The sequence below is a fragment of the Hyperoodon ampullatus genome (genome assembly GCF_949752795.1).
Source record: "Hyperoodon ampullatus genome assembly, chromosome: 10".
Lineage (NCBI taxonomy): Eukaryota > Metazoa > Chordata > Mammalia > Artiodactyla > Ziphiidae > Hyperoodon > Hyperoodon ampullatus.
In genome coordinates this window covers 995,107-1,018,458 of record NC_136923.1, presented here as the reverse complement: position 1 = coordinate 1,018,458, position 23,352 = coordinate 995,107, and the positions used below count along the sequence as shown (strand labels likewise).

Genomic DNA, 23,352 nt, shown 5'->3' with positions numbered 1-23,352 from the left:
CCCCTCGCTCACTGTCTCCGCCCCTCCTCAGCCCCACCTTCCGTTCTGCATCTCCCTTGGCCACTTACTAAGATGTGGGCTCCAGCAACTCACGACTTCTCTGGGCCTCAGTTTCCTTGTCTGTGTAATGGGGACAATCCAAGTAGCTCAGAATCAGAAGGCTACCGTGCGGTTTCAATGAGTCAATACAGGCCAAGCGGCAGCACACTTTCTGTCCGTCCTTCCTTACGTCGCTGCCTGTGCACGTGCCTTCTTGCGCAGGGCGGGGCTCTTGGTGGCCGACCAGGACCTTCCTTGAGAACAGAGCACGCCTCTGCTCTTCCGGTTCATCAGGGAGTCCACACTAGGCATTTCCGCTCTATGGAACCCTCCAGGGTTCACGCCATGCGCTCATACCTGTTCCCTCCGTGAACCCGAGACGGGCTTGACCTGTTTAAGAGGAGAAATCCAGACCCGGAGCGAGGGTTGCTGAACGGGGAGACGTCCTGCGGGGGCCGGCCCCCGCGGTCCTGAGGCGCCCAGGTGCGCCGGCGCGGGCTGCGGGGACACACCTGCGTCCAGGTGCGCGGAGAGGAAGCGCCTCGCGCCGCCCGCTTCCCGAGCAGCCACTGCCACCTGACGGCCGGCCGCAGAAGTGACGCTGGGCGGGCCCCCCACGCGGGGGCGTCCTTGCGGCGCTGCTCGGCAGGCGGACGCGCCTCGGAACGCGCGGAATCCCGGCAGGAATCCTCCAGCGGTGCCAGGCCCCGGGCCCTGCTGCGCGGGCGCTGAGAGACGAGCGCGCCTGCGGCAGAGGAATCACCTCCGGGAACCGACCGCGGAGAGCGCAGCCAGTCCGCCCAGCGGCCGGCGAGCCCTGGTCCCGCGCTGCGCTCCAATCCGCCGCTCGCTCTGGCTTACAGCTGCTCTGCATCTGAGGCTGCACCCTTCCCGGCCCAGTTGTCCAAGAATCCCCGGGCCGTGCGGGAACGGCACCTTCCGGGCCCGAGCCCGACATCTCCCCGCGGGGACCCGGGGCTGGCGCGGTGGGCAGGCCGCCCGCAGCGGGCTCCGCCCTCCCCACGGAGTTACCTTCGGGGCCGGAGCCGCCTTTCCCGCTGGGACCTGAGGGAGGCCACGCGCTGTCGGCGAGAGGCTCTGCTTTCAATAACGGCAGAGAGTCCTCCGCCCCTTCCCTGGAGGGCTGGGGGCCGCGGTGCGAATGTGCCACCATCCCCTCCTGACCCTGTTTACTAAGGACTCTGGAGCGTAGGCATTTCCAAGGCAAAGAAACTGTTGACACCTCTTCTAAAAAAAAAAACAGTCGGAGCTGCCGGCCTGACTTCCGTTTATGTAACTTAAAGAAACTCAGAAGGTTCCGCCTGAACAGGCATTTCCATGACTCAGACCTCCCCGCTACCTTTCCCGGCTGCTTTCTGGAAAGATCAACGCCAGGAAACGGGCGGGGGCAGCTCTCCCTTCATTTGAGTGGCCCAGCCTGACCCTCTGCTGCCTCCACGCCTGGGAGGGGAGAGTGAGTCTCTGCTCCAGCAGGACCTGAATCCCACTCTGGTGGGTCCCTTGGCTCAGGGGAGCCGTGCTGGGCTGACCAAAGGCTCCTCCACGTGCGGAAAACAGGGAAAGAAGCACAGCAAAGTCTGAACGACTCAGAACACCCGGAGTGGAGAAAGAGAGGTCCCCTTCTGCTACCTTCTGAAATCCTTGTTTTCTTCCCCCGTGGGAGACTGTTGGCAAAAGAAGCCCCGGTTTTGTCCCCTCCCTGTGTGCATGTCCTTGGTGATGGGACTGCAGCCCGTCCTGTCAGGAGGAGGGCAGGGTACCTCCCTCTGGCCCTTTGGTCGACAGGAAGTCGCAAAAGAGAAGGTGTTCTGGTTCCCAGCCAAGGCCTCTGGAGGCCTTGCATGCTTCCTGTCTCTCAGAGATCTCTGGGCCTGCCTGCTGCAGGATGAGTCACCCAGCTGTCCCAGCTGAATCTCCGGATGCGCTAGGAAGCTGCGCGGAGAGGAGTGAGGCCGCACGCTGACTCAGGGCTGACTCACAGCTGACACGGCAGCAAGCCCCGCAGAGCCCGGCTCAGAAGGGCAGAACCCTGCCTCCTCAGACCACGAGCACCGAGGGCTGTTGATGAAGGATGGTTCCTTACGCAGCAGCAGCTAACTGACACACCCGCTGCCTTTATTTTTCTGCCCGTCCTGGGCCCACTCAGTGTCACCCAGCTGGGTAGCCACGTCTCTGGGTTATTCCCCCACTCTCTGCCCTCTGGGGCTCGGTGATAGGAAAGCAGCCTCCCACTAAGGAAACTTTACAAACACTGGGTGTCCGCGGAGGCCGGGTTGGTGAGCCCTCTGCGCTGAGGAGCAGCAGGGGGCTGCTGCCCAGGCTCCGGTTTTTTCCCGAACATTTTCCTCCTTCTCTTTGAAACAACTGCTCTGTGAGATGGTGGATTGGCTGGAGCATTTCTTCAAGGGTTAGCTCCTCATTTGGGTGGAGGAGATCCTCAAATAACTTCTTGAGAAATGCTCTGTGCAGGGTCAACCTCCTGAGTCCTTCTATGTCTGAAAACACCTTTACTTTGCCTTTAAACATTGGCTTATTCTAGATGTCTAGGTGCAAAATTAATGTTCCTCACAAATTTAGAGGTGGTGTTCCTTTTCCCCCCAGCATCCAGAGTTACTGGTGAGGCATCTGATGCCAAATGCATCCCCTGCCGCACCCACCTTTTTTGGAAGCTCGTAGGATATTTCCATTATTCTTGATATTCTGAAATTTTGTGCTGCTGTCATGTGGGTCTTTTTGATCCGTTATGCTGGGCATTCAGAGGGCCCTCCTGGCCTGAAGGCTCATGTGCTGGGAAGTTGTCTCCTATTATTACTATTATTTTCCTATTTCTGTCCCTTTTTCTCTGTCTATATTTTTGGAGCTTCTATTGGACAGACATTGTAACCTCATGGATTGGTTTTTTTGGTTTCTTATCTTCTTTCATATTTTCTGCCTCTTTATTGTGCCATATTGTGGGAAATTTTCTTATACATAGACACGTGCGTATACATAGAAATATATAAGTGTAGATAATTATGTAATATATATAATTCATATCACACTTATATATAATATACATAATAATTTATATTATGTACAATATTTTTATATATAAATAAGTTTTGCCAACAATACATCAAATTTCTAAGAGTTCCAGTTTTCTAATTGTTTCTTGTTTTATTTATTCGTATTTTCTTTATTTAACAACTTAATTCACATGCCATGAAATGCACCCATTTAAAGTGTAAATTCAAAGGCTTTTAGTATATTCACAGAGTTATGCATCCATCGCCATGATTTTAGAACATTTTTTTCTCAAGAAATATCCTGGGCTTCCCTGGTGGCGCAGTGGTTGAGAGTCCGCCTGCCGATGCAGGGGACATGGGTTTGTGCCCCGGTCCGGGAGGATCCCACATGCCACGGAGCAGCTGGGCCCGTGAGCCATGGCCGCTGAGCCTGCACGTCCGGAGCCTGTGCTCCACAACGGGAGAGGCCACAAGAGTAAGAGGCCCGTGTACCGGAAAAAAAAAAAAAAAAAAAAAAAAGAAATATCCTATAACCCTTAGCCCGCACTCCCCATGCCTCCCTATTTTCTCCCCTGCTGCCCAGCCCGAGGCAACCACTAATCTAGTTTCTGTGTCAATGTCTTCTTGGCTCTATCATCTGATTTCTTGAATCTGACTTCAATGAATTAAGGACTTACAAGGGATAAGAGGTGATTAATTAGGCTGTTTCCTGCCCCAGGAGACAAATATGGAAGAAAAAGACAAATATATGTTGAAAATTAAAGGATAGAAAATGATATGTTTATAAATACCAACAAAAGAAAGTAGATTGGGCCACAGTAATATTTGGAAAAATAGAATTTAACAACTGAAGAGTTAACAAGGACAAAGAAGGATATTTTATGATAAAAAATATACTCCATTAACAAATTATGAGTCATGAATTTTTCTGCACCTAACATCATAATCCTGAAATATTTTTATTTGTTAAGATGCTTTTTATTGCAAGTAACAAAACCCACAACTTGAGCTGGCTTACATAATAAAGGGAATTGAAGGGAATTGCAGTGCTGATCCTGGAGAAGGCAGTACCCCAGAGGGAAGGGCCCGAGACCCGAGTCTGTCCCTCCTCCGACATCTGTGTGGCCTTGGGAAGATCCTGTTCTCATCTCCATCCTTAGCTGTCTCACCTCTCAGGTGGAGACAATGATCTCTCCTTTCTGGGGCTGTTGGGAGGAGTAAATAATGAAACTTCACACAGGTACTGATTGTGGGCTTACCAGGTGCCAGTTGCTGTCTTAAGCACTTTATGTGTATTGACTCTTGTAAATTCACATCAACCCTTTGAGGTAGGAACTGGTATTAGTCTCATCCTATGACTGTTGTCTCAGACCACTGACTAGGAAGCAGTGGGGCTGGGATTCTGAGCCAGGCTGTCTGGCTTCAGAGCCTGTGCTTTTTCAGAGCTTAATTAAAATACAGTTTCCTAAAAACAGTGTCATAGTTCTGAAAGGCCCCACCAGTGAAGCTTTGATGGATCAACTAGATGTAAGGCCATGAACAGGATATAAAGGAAAACCCAGGAAGCAGGGAAGCAGAAAGAAATGTGTTATCCTTTCTCTCAATGACCCAGCCTCTGGCCAAGGAGAGGACCGGAGGCTGAGGACGGGGAGGGGATGGGATGTTTCATCGTAAGGAAGCCTGTGAAACTCTTAAATTTTTAAAACTAAGGTTAGAGGCATCCTCAGGGCCAAGTAGATAACAAATTTGGCACAAGGGTGTTGAGGACAATAAACCTAAGTTGAAGCTGTAGGCAGCCCTTTCTCCTTACTATCATATTTGTAGCCATAAAGCCAATTCCACAGTAAAGTAGGTGATACTTAGAAAGGAACCTGCAAGGGGCTGTGAGTGAATGGTCAGCAGGAGACCTGGATTGACCTCAGCCTGCCTGAGAAATGACCTCAGGCATCTCCCTCTCATACTGCCCCCTAGAAAAAGCTAGATTTGCTGGATGAGGGAGAACATCTAGGCTGAGTAAACAGAAAATGCAAAGACCCTAATGCGGGACTGTGTTTGACGTAACTGAAGCACAGGGAGTAAGCCAGTGTGGCTGAAGCACCGGGAACCACAAGGTGTCAGGAGATGACCCCTGCGAGGGACCAGGCCACGCCTGCTGGTCTTGTGGTTGAAGATCTCTCTTTATTGGGGTTTAATACATTCATCCTACATCCACAGGGGGCTGTAAGTCATGGTGAGCAAGTTAGCCCTGAGATCCCCCACCCAGCCACCCAAATGATGGCTACAGGATTCCTGTTCTGGCACAGATGACTTCAGGGTCCCTTTATTAGAAGTGCCTCCAGAATTCTATGCAGTATGGGACTGAGGGGTAGCGACCTAGGAAATTCCTTTAAAAACTTGGTAGAGATAAGAAACACAGTAGTATTTTTATTTACTTTGCTGGATACAAGCTTTAAAAAATAGCCATCTTTCCTAAAGATGGTTTTATTTATTCACTCTTTCCAAAGATTGAGACATCCATCCTCACTGAAGACCATATATCTATTTTTAAGGTGGCCTAAAGGGGTTTGTGGAGTGGAAGTAAGTCCTCCACAGGGGTCACCCCTGGGAGGTCACACGGAGACTGGGCGGTCCCGCGGTGCGCGTACCAACGTTGGGATAACAAGACCATACAGCTCGGCACCCGCCCCTTTGCGAAGGGCAGGCAAGTCCCCACAGAGGCCGAGCAGAGACCTAGTTCGCATGCGCCGGGGGCGGAGCCGGGGCGAGCCGGGGCGGAGCCGGGGCGAGCCGGGGCGGAGCCGGGGCGAGCCGGGGCGGAGCCGGGGCGAGCCGGGGCGGAGCCGGGGCGAGCCGGGGCGGAGCCAGCGGCCGTTGCAGGGCGTGGGCGGCGCTCGGGGTCCCTGCCTAACTTTCGTCTGCTCTCCCGGAGCTGGTGTCTCCTCTCCGGGCAGGCCCGGCCCAGCCGGGAGTGACACCGCGGCCCTGGCGCAGCTGCCGCCGCAGCCGCCGCCGCCCTCGCGGGCGCAGACGTCCCCGGGACCAGCGAGCGGCGCCGCCCCCAACCGCCGACTGGGCAATGTCCGCGGCGTATCCGTGCCGCGGTCGCCGCCCGGGCGCCGGGCCCGCCTGTCCGCCCCCGGGACCAGCCGCCTGTCTTCCGCGGCCCGCGAGGAGCTTCGGCGCCGCCTGCTGGGCCTTATCGAGGGCCACCGAGTGGTCATCTTCAGCAAGAGCTACTGTCCGCACAGTGCGCGGGTAGGCGGGTAGGGGCTTCCAGGCCCACTGGTCCGTCGCCTCCGCGACCCCCCACCCCTGCCCGGGTCCGCTGGTCCGTGTCCGCCCGCTCCCCGGGCCTCGGGCCCGTCCGTTCCGCCCTCGCCCGCGGACCCTGTCTGGAAGGCTACACCGGCCCAGCCGTCCTCGGCTGGGCCACGCGGTCCTGCCTTCAGCCTCCGGACGGGCCTGCGGGCGAGAGCCGTTGTCCTGCCCTGGCCGCGAGCCTGGTGGACGTGGGCGGGGGATCCGGAGGGAAAAGGCCTCACCGGTCCTGTTCTGGGAGGAGAGCAGCGGGGAGAGGCCGGCGCTGGTCCCGTCCCGACCGCGTGCCCCTCATCCTCTTGGCGCCTCAGCGGCAGTTTGGGCCGGACTGCACGCGGCCCCTCACTGCACGTGTGTTGTGAGTTTGAGCAGTGATCCTCTGGAAGACAGACCCATCTGTATGGTTGCACTTTGCGTATTTGAGCTATACTTCACGTTATTGAGAGTCGAAATAATACGCGGAAGATGCACAAGCATAAACTGTTGGGATAGGTGCGTGAAATTAGGATTTTCAATCTTATTTTCAGATTTCCATTGACTTATACGTTGTTCAGGCAAACGTGTATCCCGCACGTGCTCCTTCCAGTTTCTCTGGGAAGACCACACTCCGGCAGGAGCCTCCTGATCCCCTGGTTCATACCACCCCCCCGCCCCCCCACCCCAACCAGGGTGACCACTAGCCAGAATTCCTTGCTTTTCCTTACAGTTTTGCCGCCAAACATATGTATCATTAAACCGTACCTTGTTCCTTTTGGCTTGTTTTGGTACTTTATGTTAAGTAGAATCATGCATTTGTATTCTGCACTTTTTTCCTTCAGCAGTTATGTTTTAGAGATTGATGCATGTTAGTACCTGTAACTGGGGTTTGTTCATTTTCATTACTGTAGTCTTCCCTAGGATGACTCATAACCACAGTGTATCAGTTCTGCTGTTTCTAGTTTGCTCTTCAATACAACATGGTTATGCCTATTCTTACCGTATGGCCCGGTGCACGTACACAAGACTCGCTATTTTAGAGTAGGCTTTTTTTTTTTTTTTTTTTCTGCAGTACGCGGGCCTCTCACTGTTGTGGCCTCTCCCGTTGCGGAGCACAGGCTCCGGACGCGCAGGCTCAGCGGCCATGGCTCACGGGACCAGCAGCTCCGCGGCACGTGGGATCCTCCCGGACCGGGACACGAACCCGTGTCCCCTGCATCGGCAGGCGGACTCTCAACCACTGCGCCACCAGGGAAGCCCTAGAGTAGGCATTCTGAAGCTGAACGGCTGGCCCACAGAGGAAGCATGATTTCTTCCTTAACGAGGTGATACCAAAATGTTTTTCCGGGCTTCCCTGGTGGCGCAGTGGTTGAGAGTCCGCCTGCCGATGCAGGGGACACGGGTTCGTGCCCCGGTCCGGGAAGATCCCACATGCCGCGGAGCGGCTGGGCCCGTGAGCCATGGCCGCTGAGCCTGCGCGTCCGGAGCCTGTGCTCCGCAGCGGGAGAGGCCACAGCAGTGAGAGGCCCGCGTACCGCAAAAAAAAAAAAAAAAAAAATGTTTTTCCACGTGGTCTTACCACTTACCCCGCCGCTGGCAGGGTATTAACAGTTCCCATTACTCTACATCCTTGCCAACTGTTGATATATTTAATTATTGCCATTCTGGCATTTATGAGATGGTATTTCATTGTGGCTTTAGCTTTGCATTTCCCTGATGACGTTGAACATCTTTTCACGTGTTTACGGGTCATTTGAGCTTCCTCTTCTGCAAAACGTTCAAATATTTTGCTTATTTCTCTATTAGGTTGTTTTATTTATTTATTGTTACTGATTTATAGGTGTTCTTTATGTATTTTGGATACTAGTCCTCTGGTGGTATGTATTGGAAAATCACCCAGATTTGGCTTTTCTTTTTACTCTCTTTTTGGAATCTTTTGGTTAACTGAAGTTTGGAAGTTTAACATGGTTGACTATCACTCTTTTTCTTTTCTGGTTTGTGCTTTTTGTGTCTTATTTAAGAAACCTTCTTCTTTAATTCCACCTGGACTTGAAGCTGAGGACGTGTGGGGATCCAGTTCATTTTTTCCTTTATAACTTGTCAGTTGTCCCTGCTTCATTTTCTGGAGAGTCCATTCTTTCCACGGTGGTTTGAATGCTCACTCATCACCTCTCAGGTTCTCACATATGTGTTGGTCTCTTTCTAGCCTCTGTCTTCTTTCTCTACGTATTTAAGTAGTCCTTTGGAGCTTATAAAAGGGCCAAGCGGTCAGAACTGTGCCTGGCCACTGCTGTGTCACTAGGGCCTATAGTAGTGTGAGGCAGGTAAGTGAGCTGAGTGAATAAACAGCCTTAGATTGTTCTGGTCAAACCTTTGCTGACACAGAAAATCTTAGGACAGATGATTTTCTGTTCTGTGTGTGTCACCCCTTCCAACAACGTGGCCACTACTTTGAGTCCTGTTACATAATTGGACAGCTCCGTTTACTGGAACTTTTAGAAAATTGAGCCAAAATCTGTCTCCCTGAAACATTTACTCACTTTTGGAGGTGATTGTTGCTCCAGTGCACAGAATTAAGAATCTGGCTTCTACTTGGATGGCAGATATTTCAGTATTTTCCCTGAGTGTTTTTCTTTCCTGGCCAAGCTTTTCATGTGTTTATGTCATTTGTCTCTACATGTGACCCTTCGCTAAATGGATTGTGCAATAGTTTGACCATGAACCGCTTAAATGTGTCACCCAGACTGGACACCGTATTCCATATCCCTACCTGTGCAGAGTCAGGTAGAGAGGTTTGTTCCTTCATTGGGCCGCTAATGTCATTCAGCAAGTGTTACTGGGTGCTTAGTGTTTTGGGCTGCAGAAATGAATAAACTGTGGCCTTGCCTCCCAAGAACTCGTGGTCTAATGGAGCTGTGATCAGCCAGTTCTCAGGTACCCAAAGAAACGCATGTGCAAGACAGGTGCTGTGGGAATGAGAGACAAAACAGCTGCTTCTGTGGGGATCAGAAAAATTAAGGACGTGATGTTTAAGCTGGTCCTTGAGGGATCAGGTGGATGTAGGCAAGGAATAGCATCTAGCTGAGGAGTTCCTATAAGCAAAGGTAGGAGATGATGCCATGAAAATAGTGGGGCTGAACACAGGGTGTATGAAAGGGAATCAGGAGAGTAAAGTGGCAAATGACCGAACTTCAGTTTCTCAGCAGTATTGAGATCTAAAAATGCGTGGGGGTAAGCGTGGACTTCATGATGTCAGACTTGTGAGGAGTGAAAGGGTCTGACCTGTGACCTGGAATCTGGCAACGGTGTGTGGAGTGGGCTGCACGTGCAGGCACCTGACTAGGCGGGAACTGCCTGTGAGCCACATGCAAGACCACGGCCCAAAGGAAATAGTGAAAAACGCGCTCATTTTTTAGCCCCTTCCCCACATTAACTGTAAGCCATGTTTTCCCCAGCCCTTAATTCATACATCTGTGGATTAAAAATGTATACTTCCATTGGTTAGCTTTTGTGTTCTGTAGTAAAATACACGTAGCATAAGGTTTGCCGTTTTAACCACTTTAAGTTCAGTGGTGTCAAGCACATTCGCGTTGCTGTGCAGCCATCACCACCAGGCAACCACGGAACTGTTTTCATCTTCCCCAGCTGACACTGTGTCCCCATTAAACAGTAACTCCCCGTCCCCACCCCCCAGCCCCTGGCCCCGCCATCTGCTTCCTGTCTTAGGAATCCGACTCCTCTAGGGACCTCACATAAAGGCAATCGTACAGTATTTGTCGTTTCCCGACTGGCTGATTTTGTTTAGTCTGATGTCCTCAGAGTTCATCTGTATTGTAGTATGCGTCACAGTTCCCTTCCTTTTTAAGGCTGAATACTATTCCACTGTCTGTATAGACCATATTTTCTTTATCCATTCATCCATCGATGAACAAGTGGGTCACTTCCACCTTTTGGCTACTGTGACTATTGCTGCTGTGAACATGGGGGTACAAATATCTGTTTGGGTCTCTTTTCAGTTCTTTTGGGCTTATACCCAGAGGGGGATTTGCTGGCTCATATGGTATTTCTATATATTTTTAATTTTTTGAGGAACCGCCATACTGTTTTCCATAGGGGCCATACTATTTTAAATTCCCACCAGCAGTGCACAAAGGTTCCAGTTTCTCCACATCCTGGCCAACACTTGTTATTTTCTGTTTTTTATACTGTTTTTGTTTTGATAATAGTTATCCTAATGGGTGTGAAGCGATATCTCATTGTGGTTTGATTTGCGTTTCTCTAATGATTAATGATGTTGAATATCTTTTCACACGATTATTGACCATTTATTAATGGACAGTATCTCTTTTGGAGAACTGTCTATTCAAGTACTTTGTCAATTTTTAAATTGGGGTTTTTCTTGTTTGTTTAGTTTTAGTTCTCTATATATTTTATATGTTAATCCCTTATCAGATATATGATTTGAAATATGTCTCCAATTCTGGAGTTGCCTGTTTAGTCAGTTGATAGTGTCCTTTAAGGCACAAAATTTTTAACTTTCATGAGGTCCAATTTCTCTGTTTTCTTTTGCTACCTATTCCTTTGGTGTCATATGCAAAATACCACCAAATCCAATGCCATAGAGCTTTTGTCCTATGTTTTCTTCTAGGAGTTTTATAGTTTTAGCTCTTACATTTAAGTCTTTAATCCATTTTGAGTTGATTTTTGTATATGGTGTTAGGTAAGTGTCCAACTTCATTCTTTTGCATATGGATACCCAGTTTTCTCAGCTCCATTTATTGAAAAGATTGTCATTTCCCCATTGAATGGTCTTGACACCATTGCCGAAAGTTATTTGACCTTATATGTGAGCCTTTATTTCTTGGCTCTCTATTTTCTTCTGCTGCTCTTCATGTCTGTCTTTATGCCAGTACCACACTGTTTTGGTTACTGTAGCTTTGTAGCAATTTTTGAAATCAGGAAGTGTGAAACCTCCAACTTCGTTCTTCTTTATCAAGAATTTTTCAGGGCCTCCCTGGTGGCGCAGTGGTTGAGAGTCCGCCTGCCGATGCAGGGGATGCGGGTTCGTGCCCCGGTCCGGGAGGATCCCATGTGCCGTGGAGCGGCTGGGCCCGTGGGCCGTGGCCGCTGGGCCTGCGCGTCCGGAGCCTGTGCTCTGCAACGGGAGAGGCCACAACAGCGAGAGGCCCGCGTACCGCAAAAAAAAAAAAAAAAAAAAAAAAAAAGAATTTTTCAGCTATTCAGGGCTCTTTTGAGATTCTATATGAATTTTAGGATGGATTTTTCTATTTCTGCAAAAATCACTGTTGGGATTTTGATAGAGATTAGATCACTTTGGGTGGGCAGTATTGAAATCTTAACAATATTAAGTCTTCTAATCTGTGAACATAGGATTTCTTTCCAGTTATTGGTATCTTCTTTAATTGTTTCAGCAGTGTGTTGTAGTTTTTAGTGCACAGGTCTTTGCCTCCTAGTTAAGTTTATTCCTAAATGTTCTTCTTCATGATATTGTAAGTGGAATTATTTTTTAAATTTCTTTTTTTGGATTATTCATGATTAGTATATAGAAAAACAGCTGATTTTTGTGTGTTGATTTTGTATCCTAAACATTCCTAAATTTTTTATTAGTTATAACAGTATTTTGTACAATCTTTAGGAATTTATACATATAAGATCATTTTGTCAGTGAACAGAGATAATTTTACTTTTTTTTTCCAGTTTGGTTGCCCTTTATTACTTTTATTTTTTGCCTTATTTTTCTAGCTAGGACTTCCAGTACTATATTGAGTAGAAATGGTGGAAGTGGGCATCCTTGTCTTGTTTCTGATCTTAGTGGAAATGCTTTCAGTCTTTTGCCATCAAGTCTGATGCTAGCTGTGGGCTTTTTTATATGGCCTTTATTATGCTGAGGTGATTTCTTTTTATTCTTAGTCTGTTGAGTGTTTTTATCATGAAAGAGTGTTGAATTTTCTTAAATGCTTTTTCTGCATCCATTGAAATGATCTTGTGGGTTTTTTTTCTCTTCATTCTGTTAACGTGGTGTGTACTACATTAATCTATGTTTGTATGTTGAACTACCCTTGCATTCTAGGAATAAATCCCACTTGATCATAGTGTATAATAGTTTTAATACTCTGTTGAATTCCTATTGCTAGTATTTATTTTGTTGAGGATTTTTCAGTCAATATTTATGAGGGATATTGGTCCATTGTTTTCTTGTGGTGTCTTTGGCTTTGGTATCAGGACAATGGTAGTCTCATAGAATGAATTTGGAAGTGTTCCCTCTTCAAATTTTTGGGAGAGTTTGAGGAGGATTGGTGTTCACTCTTCTTTATATGTTCAGTAGAATTCACCAGTGAAGCCATCTGGTCCTGGGCTTTTCTTCATTGGGAGGCTTTTGATTACTGATTCAGTCTCCTTACTAGTTACAGGTGTACTCACCTTTTCTACTTATTCATGATTCAGTCTTAGTAGGTTCCATGTTTCTAGGAATTTATCAGTTTTATCTAGGTTGTCCGATTTGTTAGTGTTAGAGTGTTCAGAGTACTGTCTTGTAATATTTCTGTAGAAACAGTAGTAATGTTGCTTCTTTCATTTCTGATCTTAGTTATTTGAGTCTTCTCTATTTTTTTCTTAGTCAATCTAGCTAAAGGCATGTCGATTTTGTAGATCTTTTCAAAGAACCAACTCTTGGTTTTGTTAATTTTCTATATTGTTTTTCTATTCTCTATTTTGTTTATCTCTGCTCTTATTTCCTCTCTTTTGCTAGCTTTGAGTTTAGTTTGTTCTTCTTCTAGTTAAGATGTAAAGTTAGGTTGTTGATTTAAGGTCTTTCTTCTTTTTTAATGTAAACATCTATAGCTGTAAGTTTTTCTCTTATCACTACTTTCACTGCATCCCATAAGATTTGGTATGTTGTGTTCTCATTTTCACTTGTCAAGATATGCTATGATTTCCCTTGTGACTTCTTCTTTGACTTATTGTTTAAGAGTGTGATGTTTAATTTCCACATATTTGTGAATTTTCTAGTTTTCCTTCTGCTCTGATTTCTAGTTTCATTCTACTGTGATAAGAAAAGATACTTTATATATTTTAATCTTTTTATTAAGACTTCTTTTGTGACCTAGGCTATGATGTATCCTGGAGAATGTTCCATGTTTACTTGAGAAGAATGTGTATTCTATGTTTTTTGGGTGGAGTGTTATGTAATGTGTCTGTTAGGTCCAATTGGTCTACTGTGTTCTTTCAGCCCTCTGTTTCCTAATTGGTCTTCTGTCTGGTTGTTCTATCCATTTTTGAAAGTGGAATATTAAAGTCTTCTACTATAATTTAGTTCTATCCGTTTCTTTCTTCAATTTGGTTAGTGTTTGCTTCATATATTTAGAAGCTCTGAGGTTTGGTGGATATATCTTTATGATTGTTATGTCTTCTTGGTAAATTGACATACAATGTCCTTTTAACATATAATGTGCTTTTTGGACTTCCCTGATGGTGCAGTGGTTAAGAATCTGCCTGCCAATGCAGGGGACACGGGTTTGATCCCTGGGCTGGGAAGATCCCACATGCTGTGGAGCAACTAAGCTCCTGTGCCACAATTCCCAAGCCTGTGCTCTAGAGCCCACAAGTCACAACTACTGAGCCCACGTGCCACGACTACTGAAGCCTGTGCAAGCTAGAGTTTGCGTGCCTCAACTACTGAGCCTTCATGCTCTAGGGCCCATGTGCTACAACTATTGAGCCTGTGTGCTGCAACTACTGAGGTCCATGTGCCTAGAGCCCATGCTCTGCAACAAGAGAAGCCACCACAATGAGAAGCCCACGCACCACAAAGAAGAGTAGCCCCTGCTCGCCGCAGCTAGAGAAAGCGCGTGCACAGCAACAAAGACCCAACGCAGCCAAAAAAATATATATATAATAATAATAATAATAATAAACTGTATAATGTCCTTTTTAGTCTCTTATACCAGTTTTGGTGTAAGGTCTATTTTGTTTTATATTAGTATAAACATTCCAGCTCTCTTTTGGTTATTATCTGCTAGGCATGGCTTTTCCATCCTTTCAGTTTCAGCCTGTGTGTGTCCTTAGCTCTAAAGTGAGTCTCTTCTAGACAGCATAATGTTGGATCCTGTCTTTTTATCCATTCTGTCAGTCTGTGTCTCGTTTGGGGAGTTTAATCCATTTACATTTAAAGTAATTACTGTTAGGGAAGGACTTGCTTTTGCCATTTGGGTCTTTGTTTTCTGCGTAGCTTACAGTTTTTGGCCCTCATTTCCTCTCTTACTGTCTTCCTGTATGTCCAGTTGATTGTTTGTAATGGTACTCTTTGACTCCCTTCTTGTTTCCCTTGTGTATATTTTGTAGGTATTTTTGGGGTTACCATTGGAATTACATATACCATCCTAAATACATAATCTATTTTAAACGGATCGCAGTTTAACTTCCATCACATACAAAAACTCTCCTCCTTTACAGTTCTGACCCCTCCCCCTTCATCCCTTCATGTTATGTCACAGATTGCATCTTTATATATTGTGTATCCATAGACTTACAGTTGTTTTCTGACTTATGTCTTTTAAATCCAATAGAAGAGTAAAAAATGTAATTATAAGCTAAAATTACAGTACTACTGGTCTGTATGTTTGTATATGTTTACCTTTATGTGAGAACTTTGTATTTTCATATGGCTTTGCATTCCTGTCTAGCATGCTTTCGTTTCAACTTGAAGGGCTGCCTATAGCATTTCTTGCAAGACAGGTCTAGTATTAATGTTCTCCCTCAACTTTTGTTTATCTGAGAAAGTCTTAGCTTCTCCCTCATTTTTGAAGGACTTTTTTTTTTGTTTTTTGGCCAGATATAGAATTCTTGGTTAATAGTTGTTTTTTTTTTTTTGGTTTTTGGTTTTTTTCTTTCAGAACTTTAAATATATTATCCAGCTCTCTCTGGCCTATGAGGTTTCTACTGAGAAATCCACTTATCACTTGTAGGTGACGAGCTGCTGTTCTCTTGCTACTTTCAAGATTCTCTCTTTGTCTTTGGTTTTTGACGTTTTGATTATAATGTGTCTTGGTGTGAGTCTTTTTGTGTTTATCCTCCTTGGGGCTTGTTAAAGTTGATTTTATTTATTTATTTATTTTCGGCTGCATTGGGTCTTCATTGCTATGCGTGCACTTTCTCTAATTGCAGCAAGCAGGGGCTACTCTTGTTGCGGTGTGCAGGCTTCTCACTGTGGTGGCTTCTCTTGTTGTGGAGCACGGGCTCTAGGCACTCGGGCTTCAGTAGTTGTGGCACGTGGGCTCAGTAGTTGTGGTTTGCAGGCTCAGTAGTTGTGGCGCATGGGCTTAGTTGCTCCACGGCATGTGGGATCTTCCTGGACCAGGGATTGGCAGGCAGATTCTTAACTACGATGCCACCAGGGAAGTCCCCTTCTTGGGGTTTTTTGAGCTTCTTGTATGTGTATATTCATGTCTTTCCTCAAATTTGGAGAGTTTGGGGGCATTAGTTCTTCAGATAAGCTCTCTGCCCCATTTCTTCTTCTGCAGCTTCCATAACGTGTATATTGTTTAATGGTGTCCCTCAAGTCACTTGCTCCATGTTCATTTTTCTTCTTCCCTTTTCCTCCTCAGACCTAATCATTTCAAAGGGCCTGTCTTCAAGTTTGGTGCTTTTTTCTTCTCTCTGGTTGAGCCTGCTCTTGAATTCATCTAGTGAATTTTATAATACATTGATTGTATTTTTCACCTTCAGAGTTTCTGTTTGGTTATTTTTATCTCTTTGCTGATATTTTCATTTTATTCATATATCATTTTCCTGATTTCCTTTAGCTCTTTGTGTTTTCCTCTTTGGGCATATTTAAGACAGTTGTTTTCAAGTCTTTGTCTAGTAAGAATGAAGTCTATATGTGTTCAGGGACATTTTTGGAGATTCATTTTTTCCTTTGAGTGGGCCATTTTTTCTGTTTCTTTGTATGCATGTGATCTTTTCTTGAAATTTTGGCATTATAAATATGGCCACCTCTCCCAGTCTTCACAGACTGGCTCCAAGTTAGGGAAAACTTGCCCTAACCAGTGCAGCATGGAGGCCTAAGCTCTTCTGAGGCCTTTTCTGGACATCTTCCCTGGGTCTGTATGTGTGCTTTTCACTCAGTCTCAGTTAGGCTTCACCAAGACCAGTCCTTCAGGCAGCCCTCACGTGGGGACGAGGGCCTCTCTGCTCTCTCCACGCTGTGAAAGAGACCGGGGGCCCAGGCTGCTGCTCCCCTCTTACTGTGCTGTGCAGCACTGGGGAGATAGAAGGTGCCACAGAATTCTCTCCCATTTAAATGTGGCTCTTCACTGAGCATTCACTTGGTTGCTGTAGGTCTCTGACCAGTTTCCAGAGCTTCACTGAGTTCTCTTACTTTGACATCGTTTAGCTTCTTGGATTTAGATTGCAGTTTTTCATCAAATTTGGGATATTTTTGTGAATCTCTCCAAATATTTCTTCTGCCCTTTTCTTTCTGTCTCTCACTGGTTTTCACACCATGCGTACATTGTGCTTAATGCAGTCCCATATTTCTCAAAGGTTCTGTCCTTTGTCTTTTCTCTCTGTGGTTGAGGCTGCATAATCTCCACTGATGTGTCCTCCGCTTTGCTAATTCTGCCAGTTCACGTCTAGTGCTGAGATACTATCGTGGGATTTTGATTTTAGTTACTGTACTTTCTCATAATTTCCAGTTGGTTCCTTTATATGATTTCTGTCTCTTTATTGATATTTTCTACTGGATGAGATGTTAGCATCATACCTTCCTTCATATCTCCTGAAGCATACTTTTCTCTAGTTCCTTGAATGTATTTACAGTGGCTGCTTTGCCAGTTCATCATGCTATCTGGGACCTCTCAGAGGCAGGTTCTCGTGCCTGCTTTTCTTCTTGTGTATGGATCCACTTTCCTGTTTCTTTGTGTGTCTGGTAATTTTTTTTTGTTGAAACCAGGACATTTTAAGTAATGTATGATAGCAACTCCAGATACTGGACCCCTCCTTCTCTGTGGCTTGTTTTTGCTTGCTTGTTTATTTCTTTGTAGTGCATTGGCTGGATTATTTGGGGGAAGTTTGTTTCCACCTGAAGATGGAGCCTCCCATGCTCCTCAGAGGTGCAGCCTTGGGTCTGCGCAGCCACCCTGGGATAACAGGGGTTTAGCTAGCAGGGCTCTCGCTGGGCATCTGTGTTATATTTTCTGACCCTGTCAGTGTCATGCCAGGTGTTAGGCTCCACTAATTGCAGGTTGGTTGCTCTGCTGTTTTTGACAATGCCCTGGTGTGTAAATTGTTCCATTTGCTGATCTAATTAAATCTGGGCCCCTTTGCAGCTGTAGTTTTTGAGGCAAATTTGCAGTTTGTTCTGACCCTAGAAGGGTTGTTGTTCGATCTGTCCTTCCCTGGCTCTCTGGTAAACCAGCTGGCTACAGAGGATGGAGCTACCAGCCTACCCTTAACTGCTCACCACTGAAATCTCCATTGTTTCAGTTGCACCTTTAGACTTGAACTTCCCCACAGTCTGTTTCAAATAAAGCCCGTTCCTTTGGGTAGAGTTTTGGAGCTCTCTGGTCTTGTGGTTTACCTCTTGCCCTGAGCAGAGTCTCTGAGACCTTGCTCCAGAGCTGGGGTGGGGACAGTGAGCCCCTTGTCTTGGAGGGACAACCTGCTTTATGGGCAGCTCTGGTGAGGCGGTGGCCTCTCCCAGCCTGGAACCTGGCCCCACCAGTGGGCTGGAGCCAGGGGGATCAGGGCCCTGGCGTTTTTGCCTGGGATAGAAACTTGGATTTATTAGTGGGGGTGGTTGAAGGAAGGGAGCTTTTCCCATGTTGCTGGCCACGCTCCCCGGGAATATAGCCTCTGCCACTCAGAGCTGTGGGGAGATTGGGAAATGGTGGTGGCCTGACCCTTCTGGTGGCTGGGATCTCAGGGAACAGGCAGTCTCGTTCCCTTGGCCGCGTTCACCTGAAGTGGAGCTTCCATCACGCTGACGGGGGCAGAGGAGGGAAGGCGCAGGTCACGGCTCAGGTGCCTCAGACTCCGCTCTTACTGACATCTAGTAGATTTTCTTCAATAAATGTTTCCTTATTTGCTGTGTGCCCTCAATTTCGAGAGACTTTAAGTGGCTCTTTTCAAACACGTTCCACCAGTTGTGGACGTTTGCCAGGGAGCACTTCTGCCAAGTTCCTCACGCCTCCATCCTGGAATTGGAGCCCCTGGGCTTTACCTTGAGGGCTGAGGGCGTTGAAGGGTTGGAGCCCTGCTGAAAGCTGACCTCATCAGCTGCAACCTAGAGAGCCCCTAGGAGGGAGCTGAGAAATTCCCGTGGTGGGTATCACTGGCTGAGGACAGCGACTGTGGGGAACTGGAAAGATGAACTAGCTCCATGTAGAGGACTGTCGAGACTTAGTAATTAACGGGATGGATGAGGGGTTCGTGAGGGGAGGAAGACACTGCAGGAGAGGGAAGCGCTGGAATGACTCACAGTCCGCGCTCTGCAGAGTTCTCAAAACGCAGATCAGCATGCAGGGCCTGCGTCTGCATGTCTGACGGCTCCTAGTGATGCCCACGCTGCTGGTCCCCCATCTGAGTAGCAGGGACCTAGGGTTTTGTGTTCAAGCAACTGGCGAATGGTGACAGGGTGGAATTGTCCGTTTCCCCTACTGGAGGGCAGGGATGGTGTCTTTCTCATTGTTGTATCTTGAGTAGGTAGAACAATGGGTGACCTCTATAGTAGGTGTGTGGTGGATGAGTATTTGTTGAATGGCTTAATGACTGTTGACAGAAAACGCAAAGAGGAAAAGTGATGTGGGAACAGATGAATTTTATTCGGGGCATGCTGCACGTGAGGTACCTGTGTCAGCCAGGTGGAGAAATATTGCTCGTCCTGAGTTCAGAAAGGGGATTTGGGCAAAAGTTACAGATTTGGAAATCGAGAATGCAGATTGTAAAGGAAGGAAAGAGGTGGGGTGAGGTTTTCCTGGGAAGATGCATAGAGGACTGGGGAGAGCATAGACCAGAGATGGGGTGAGGTTTTCCTGGGAAGATGCGTAGAGGAGGGGGGAGAACGTAGACCAGAGATGGGGTGAGGTTTTCCTGGGAAGACGCGTAGAGGAGGGGGGAGAGCGTAGACCAGAGGTGGGGTGAGGTTTTCCTGGGAAGACGCGTAGAGGAGGGGGGAGAACGTAGACCAGAGCTCATGTTCCTGAACATCTGTTGTGAACACCCCTTGTCACTATGCCCATATTTCATAGCTCTGTCTAACCTTTGGGAGAGTAAACCTTAGGTGCATTTTTGTTGCAGGTTAAAGAACTCTTTTCTTCTCTGGGAGTTGACTGTAACATCTTGGAACTTGATCAAGTTGGTAAGTAGAATGATTAGTACACGTTGTTGTTTGTAATAAACGCCAACAAGACTGACTTCTTTCCCTTTGCCTCATTCAATTCCATTTACTCCTGTCTCTTTCGCTTAGACGAGCTGATTTCATCTACATTCAACCCCACAGAGAATGAACCTGTATATGAAAATAATCTGCGTAGATTTTTTTTGTTTATGTTTTTTGCATTTGAGGGGAGGGACTAGAAGGAAGATGTATAAGCCGGTAAGCTGGAAGTCCTTCAGGCATTTCAGATGTGTCTGCCAACTTTCTAGCACAGTAGATGAAGCTGTGATAAGTGAAGTGAATCTGCCCGTTTCCTGAGGGTATTACCCCGTGAGGGGCAACACGTCAGTTTTCCAGCTTTATGCTTTTGAATTCCTGTCATCTGTGCACTTTACACGTGCATGTGTTTTGCAGGAGTGGGAGACGTCATGGTGAACAAACACCTGATCTGAGCCTTCATGGACTTCACCCCTCCTTTTAGCCAGGTCACTTTAATAAGTGAAGTATTCTAGAATCTTTGAAACGTTTCTAAAGAGTATCCCAAGTAGGGTGCGTGAAGTACTTATGGCCCAGTTCTATTTTTAGGGACTATGATCATAAAGATTTTTCAAAAGTAATTATAGGAAATATTTTCTGAGTTACCACTGTTAAAGCAGATCTTATTTTATGTTTGCTCTTTAAAGAGGATTCTTATCTGTCTCTGCCTAGTCATTGGATTATAAATCAAATTCTAATTTAGAAGTGTTTATTTTAAAAAGAGTCAGTAGGGCTTCCCTGGTGGCGCAGTGGTTGAGAGTCCGCCTGCCGATGCAGGGGACGTGGGTTCGTGCCCCGGTCTGGGAGGATCCCACGTGCCGTGGAGCGGCTGGGCCCGTGAGCCATGGCCGCTGAGCCTGCGCGTCCGGAGCCTGTGTTCCGCAACGGGAGAGGCCACAATAATGAGAGGCCCACACAACACAAAAAAAAAAAAAAAAAAAATGGAGTCAGTAGACTGGTCTTTATTCTTTTTTTTTTTTTTTTTTTTTTGCGGTATGTGGGCCTCTCATTGTTGTGGCCTCTCCCGTTGCGGAGCACAGGCTCCGGACGCGCAGGCTCAGCGGCCATGGCTCACGGGCCCAGCCGCTCCGCGGCACGTGGGATCCTCCCAGACCGGGGCACGAACCCGTGTCCCCTGCATCGGCAGGCGGACTCTCAACCACTGCGCCACCAGGGAAGCCCTGGTCTTTATTCTTTAAGGTTCCTTTTGAACACCTGAGTGTTTTCCCCTCTCAAGTCATCATTTATAAAGTTTTATGATATGTTGACCTTTGTGGGTGTGCAAACGTGGGTGTCTGAGTGTCCTAACACTTCAGCTCAGCTCACAAAGGCTTAGAACCTTTGCAGTGTTTTACATATTTAATCTTTTATTCCGTAGATGATGGGGCCAGTGTTCAAGAGGTGCTGTCGGAGATCACTAATCAGAGGACCGTGCCCAGTATCTTTGTGAATAAAGTGCATGTGGGCGGATGTGACCGAACTTTCCAGGTAATGACAGTATCGTGTGTTCTGGAATGCTGTTTGTTCAAATTTTGTCTTAAAAAAAATATTTAAAAGGGGGAGAAGATGGTTTTTAGAAGTCTATTCATTTGTGTCTTTTGGAGCTTGTAAAATCAAAAGCCTATAGGATGGTTATCAGATAATCTTGATTACTTTAATGGAAATTAGCTTTTCTACGAATTCAAACTTCAGAAGCTGAGAAGGAGGAGGTTTTGAGTGAGGTTGCAGGACAGACAGGTGAGCGGCCCTGCTCTCTTCCTCCTGACGGGACGGAAACAAGGCCTCTTCCCTCCTCAAGGTTTAGTGAAACGAGCTCAACACGGACATTCTGGTCCAGGGTGCATAGGACTCCTACCAAGGCTGCTGACCCTGCGAGCTTTGCAAAGCTTTGCTTATTTGATTCCTAGAATGCAGAAATGAACAGGAATCATTCGGTTAAGTAGATAAAAATTGTTATTTATTAAATAAGGTCTGTATTTTAACTAGTTGTGTGCTTTTATTAAAATTCTGCTCTTGTATCCTTTATGTATGTATGCAAATGGTAATAATCAGGGATTGATTAAATACTTACATTTAGATTTCAATTAAGAATTATATTTTTGTCGGGAAAAACGATTGTCTACGTTGTATGTTAATCTGGGATTGGCCTTGTTATCTAGTGACAGCCTGCTCTGTCTGTCCTGGAAGCTATAACCCAGCTCACGTGGTGGTAAGTACCACAGTTTATAGCCTCGAAACACCTTTGGAGTTGCTGATCTTGCCAGTCCTAGCTGGGAAAATACTGTCAGAGCATGGATCTGGGGCTGTAGAGATGTCAGTTCTACTTCGAGACTGCAAGACTCTCCCTTGGACAGCAGCTGTTTAGGAGGTGGATTTCCCTACGGACCCCTAGGAATCAGGAGGCCACCCGGCTTTGGGACCATGCACAAGACATCTGCTGGGTCTATGGTCGTGTGGCACTTCTATTGCGCTCCCAGGATGAGCCCATTCGAAAGCCGGTGTGTTGGGACTGAGCAGCCGACTTCACACAGACAGAACTATTGTTTAGTCACATGTGGAGCCTCCGACCTCATCTAAGCTTCTTCTGACCACAAGGAGGGCCAGGTGGACAAGAGAATGTGCTGCAGGGTCAGCCTCCTGACCAGAAGAAGCAAGTTGTTTGTGTTGCGTAGGAAGTTACAAGATTTAGGTCAATTTACGAGAAACCAGGAAAAACTTCAAAGTGCATGTCCTGCTGATGATGCATGAGAATTGTTTTCAAAATGAAGACTAGCACAGGTGAACAAAATATAGAGGATCTTGAAAAATGGTGCTTGGCTATTTAACTGCACTTAGTTATTCTGTAACTCAGGTTTATCTGCTCTCCACTCGAAAGCCAATATCAAGAAGCAAGTGTTGGGCATCCCTGGTGGCGCAGTGGTTGAGAGTCCGCCTGCCAATGCAGGGGATACGGGTTCGTGCCCCGGTCTGGGAGGATCCCATATGCCGCGGAGCGGCTGGGCCTGTGAGCCATGGCCGCTGAGCCTGCGCGTCCGGAGCCTGTGCTCCGCAGCGGGAGAGGCCACAACAGTGAGAGGCCTGCGTCCCGCAAAAAAAAAAGCAAGTGTTAGTAGAAAGGAAAGTTGCTTTAATCAGAAAAGCCAGCCATCTGGGGAGAAGGCAGACCGATGTCCCAAAACCAATTTGGAAGATTCTGCTTGGCTATCAACGTTTTTAAAGGGAAAAAGAGGAAATAATCTCAACTAATCATTAAGACAGGAGGTCAGATTCTTCGTCATTTCTCCATTGTGTGCAGACCTGCTGACTTCTCCTGAGCTTCCTTTGGATGCCATCTTGTCCACGTGGTCCGCCTGCAGATTTGCTAAGGGGGGAAGATGGGCACAGAGAGCCAGTCATTCTTTACCTACCTAATCCTTCATTCTTACTCCTTTTAATCCAGGAAAGGAGTCAACAGGTCAGGCGAGGTATTGCGTGCATTCAGTAGAGCAGAAATCAGGAGCTAGTTTAAATGTTACCTATGATCTCAGTTTTACAGTTAAGGTCTGAGGAAAGCAGAGATGAGCA

The 23,352-nt window shown here is 46.8% G+C and overlaps 1 protein-coding gene across 1 annotated transcript in view; it reads left to right on the top strand.

The window, feature by feature from the left end:
* Positions 1-5,804: 5,804 nt before the first annotated feature.
* The window catches only part of TXNRD3 (thioredoxin reductase 3), a gene marked incomplete at its 5' end in the record, with an annotated part of 51,232 nt that continues 33,684 nt past the window's right edge, over positions 5,805-23,352 (top strand). The window contains 3 exons of the mRNA XM_079714065.1: positions 5,805-6,320; positions 19,674-19,734; positions 21,167-21,276. Of these exons, the coding sequence (XP_079570191.1) occupies positions 5,805-6,320; positions 19,674-19,734; positions 21,167-21,276 (687 nt within the window). The remainder of the gene's footprint in view (positions 6,321-19,673; positions 19,735-21,166; positions 21,277-23,352) is intronic.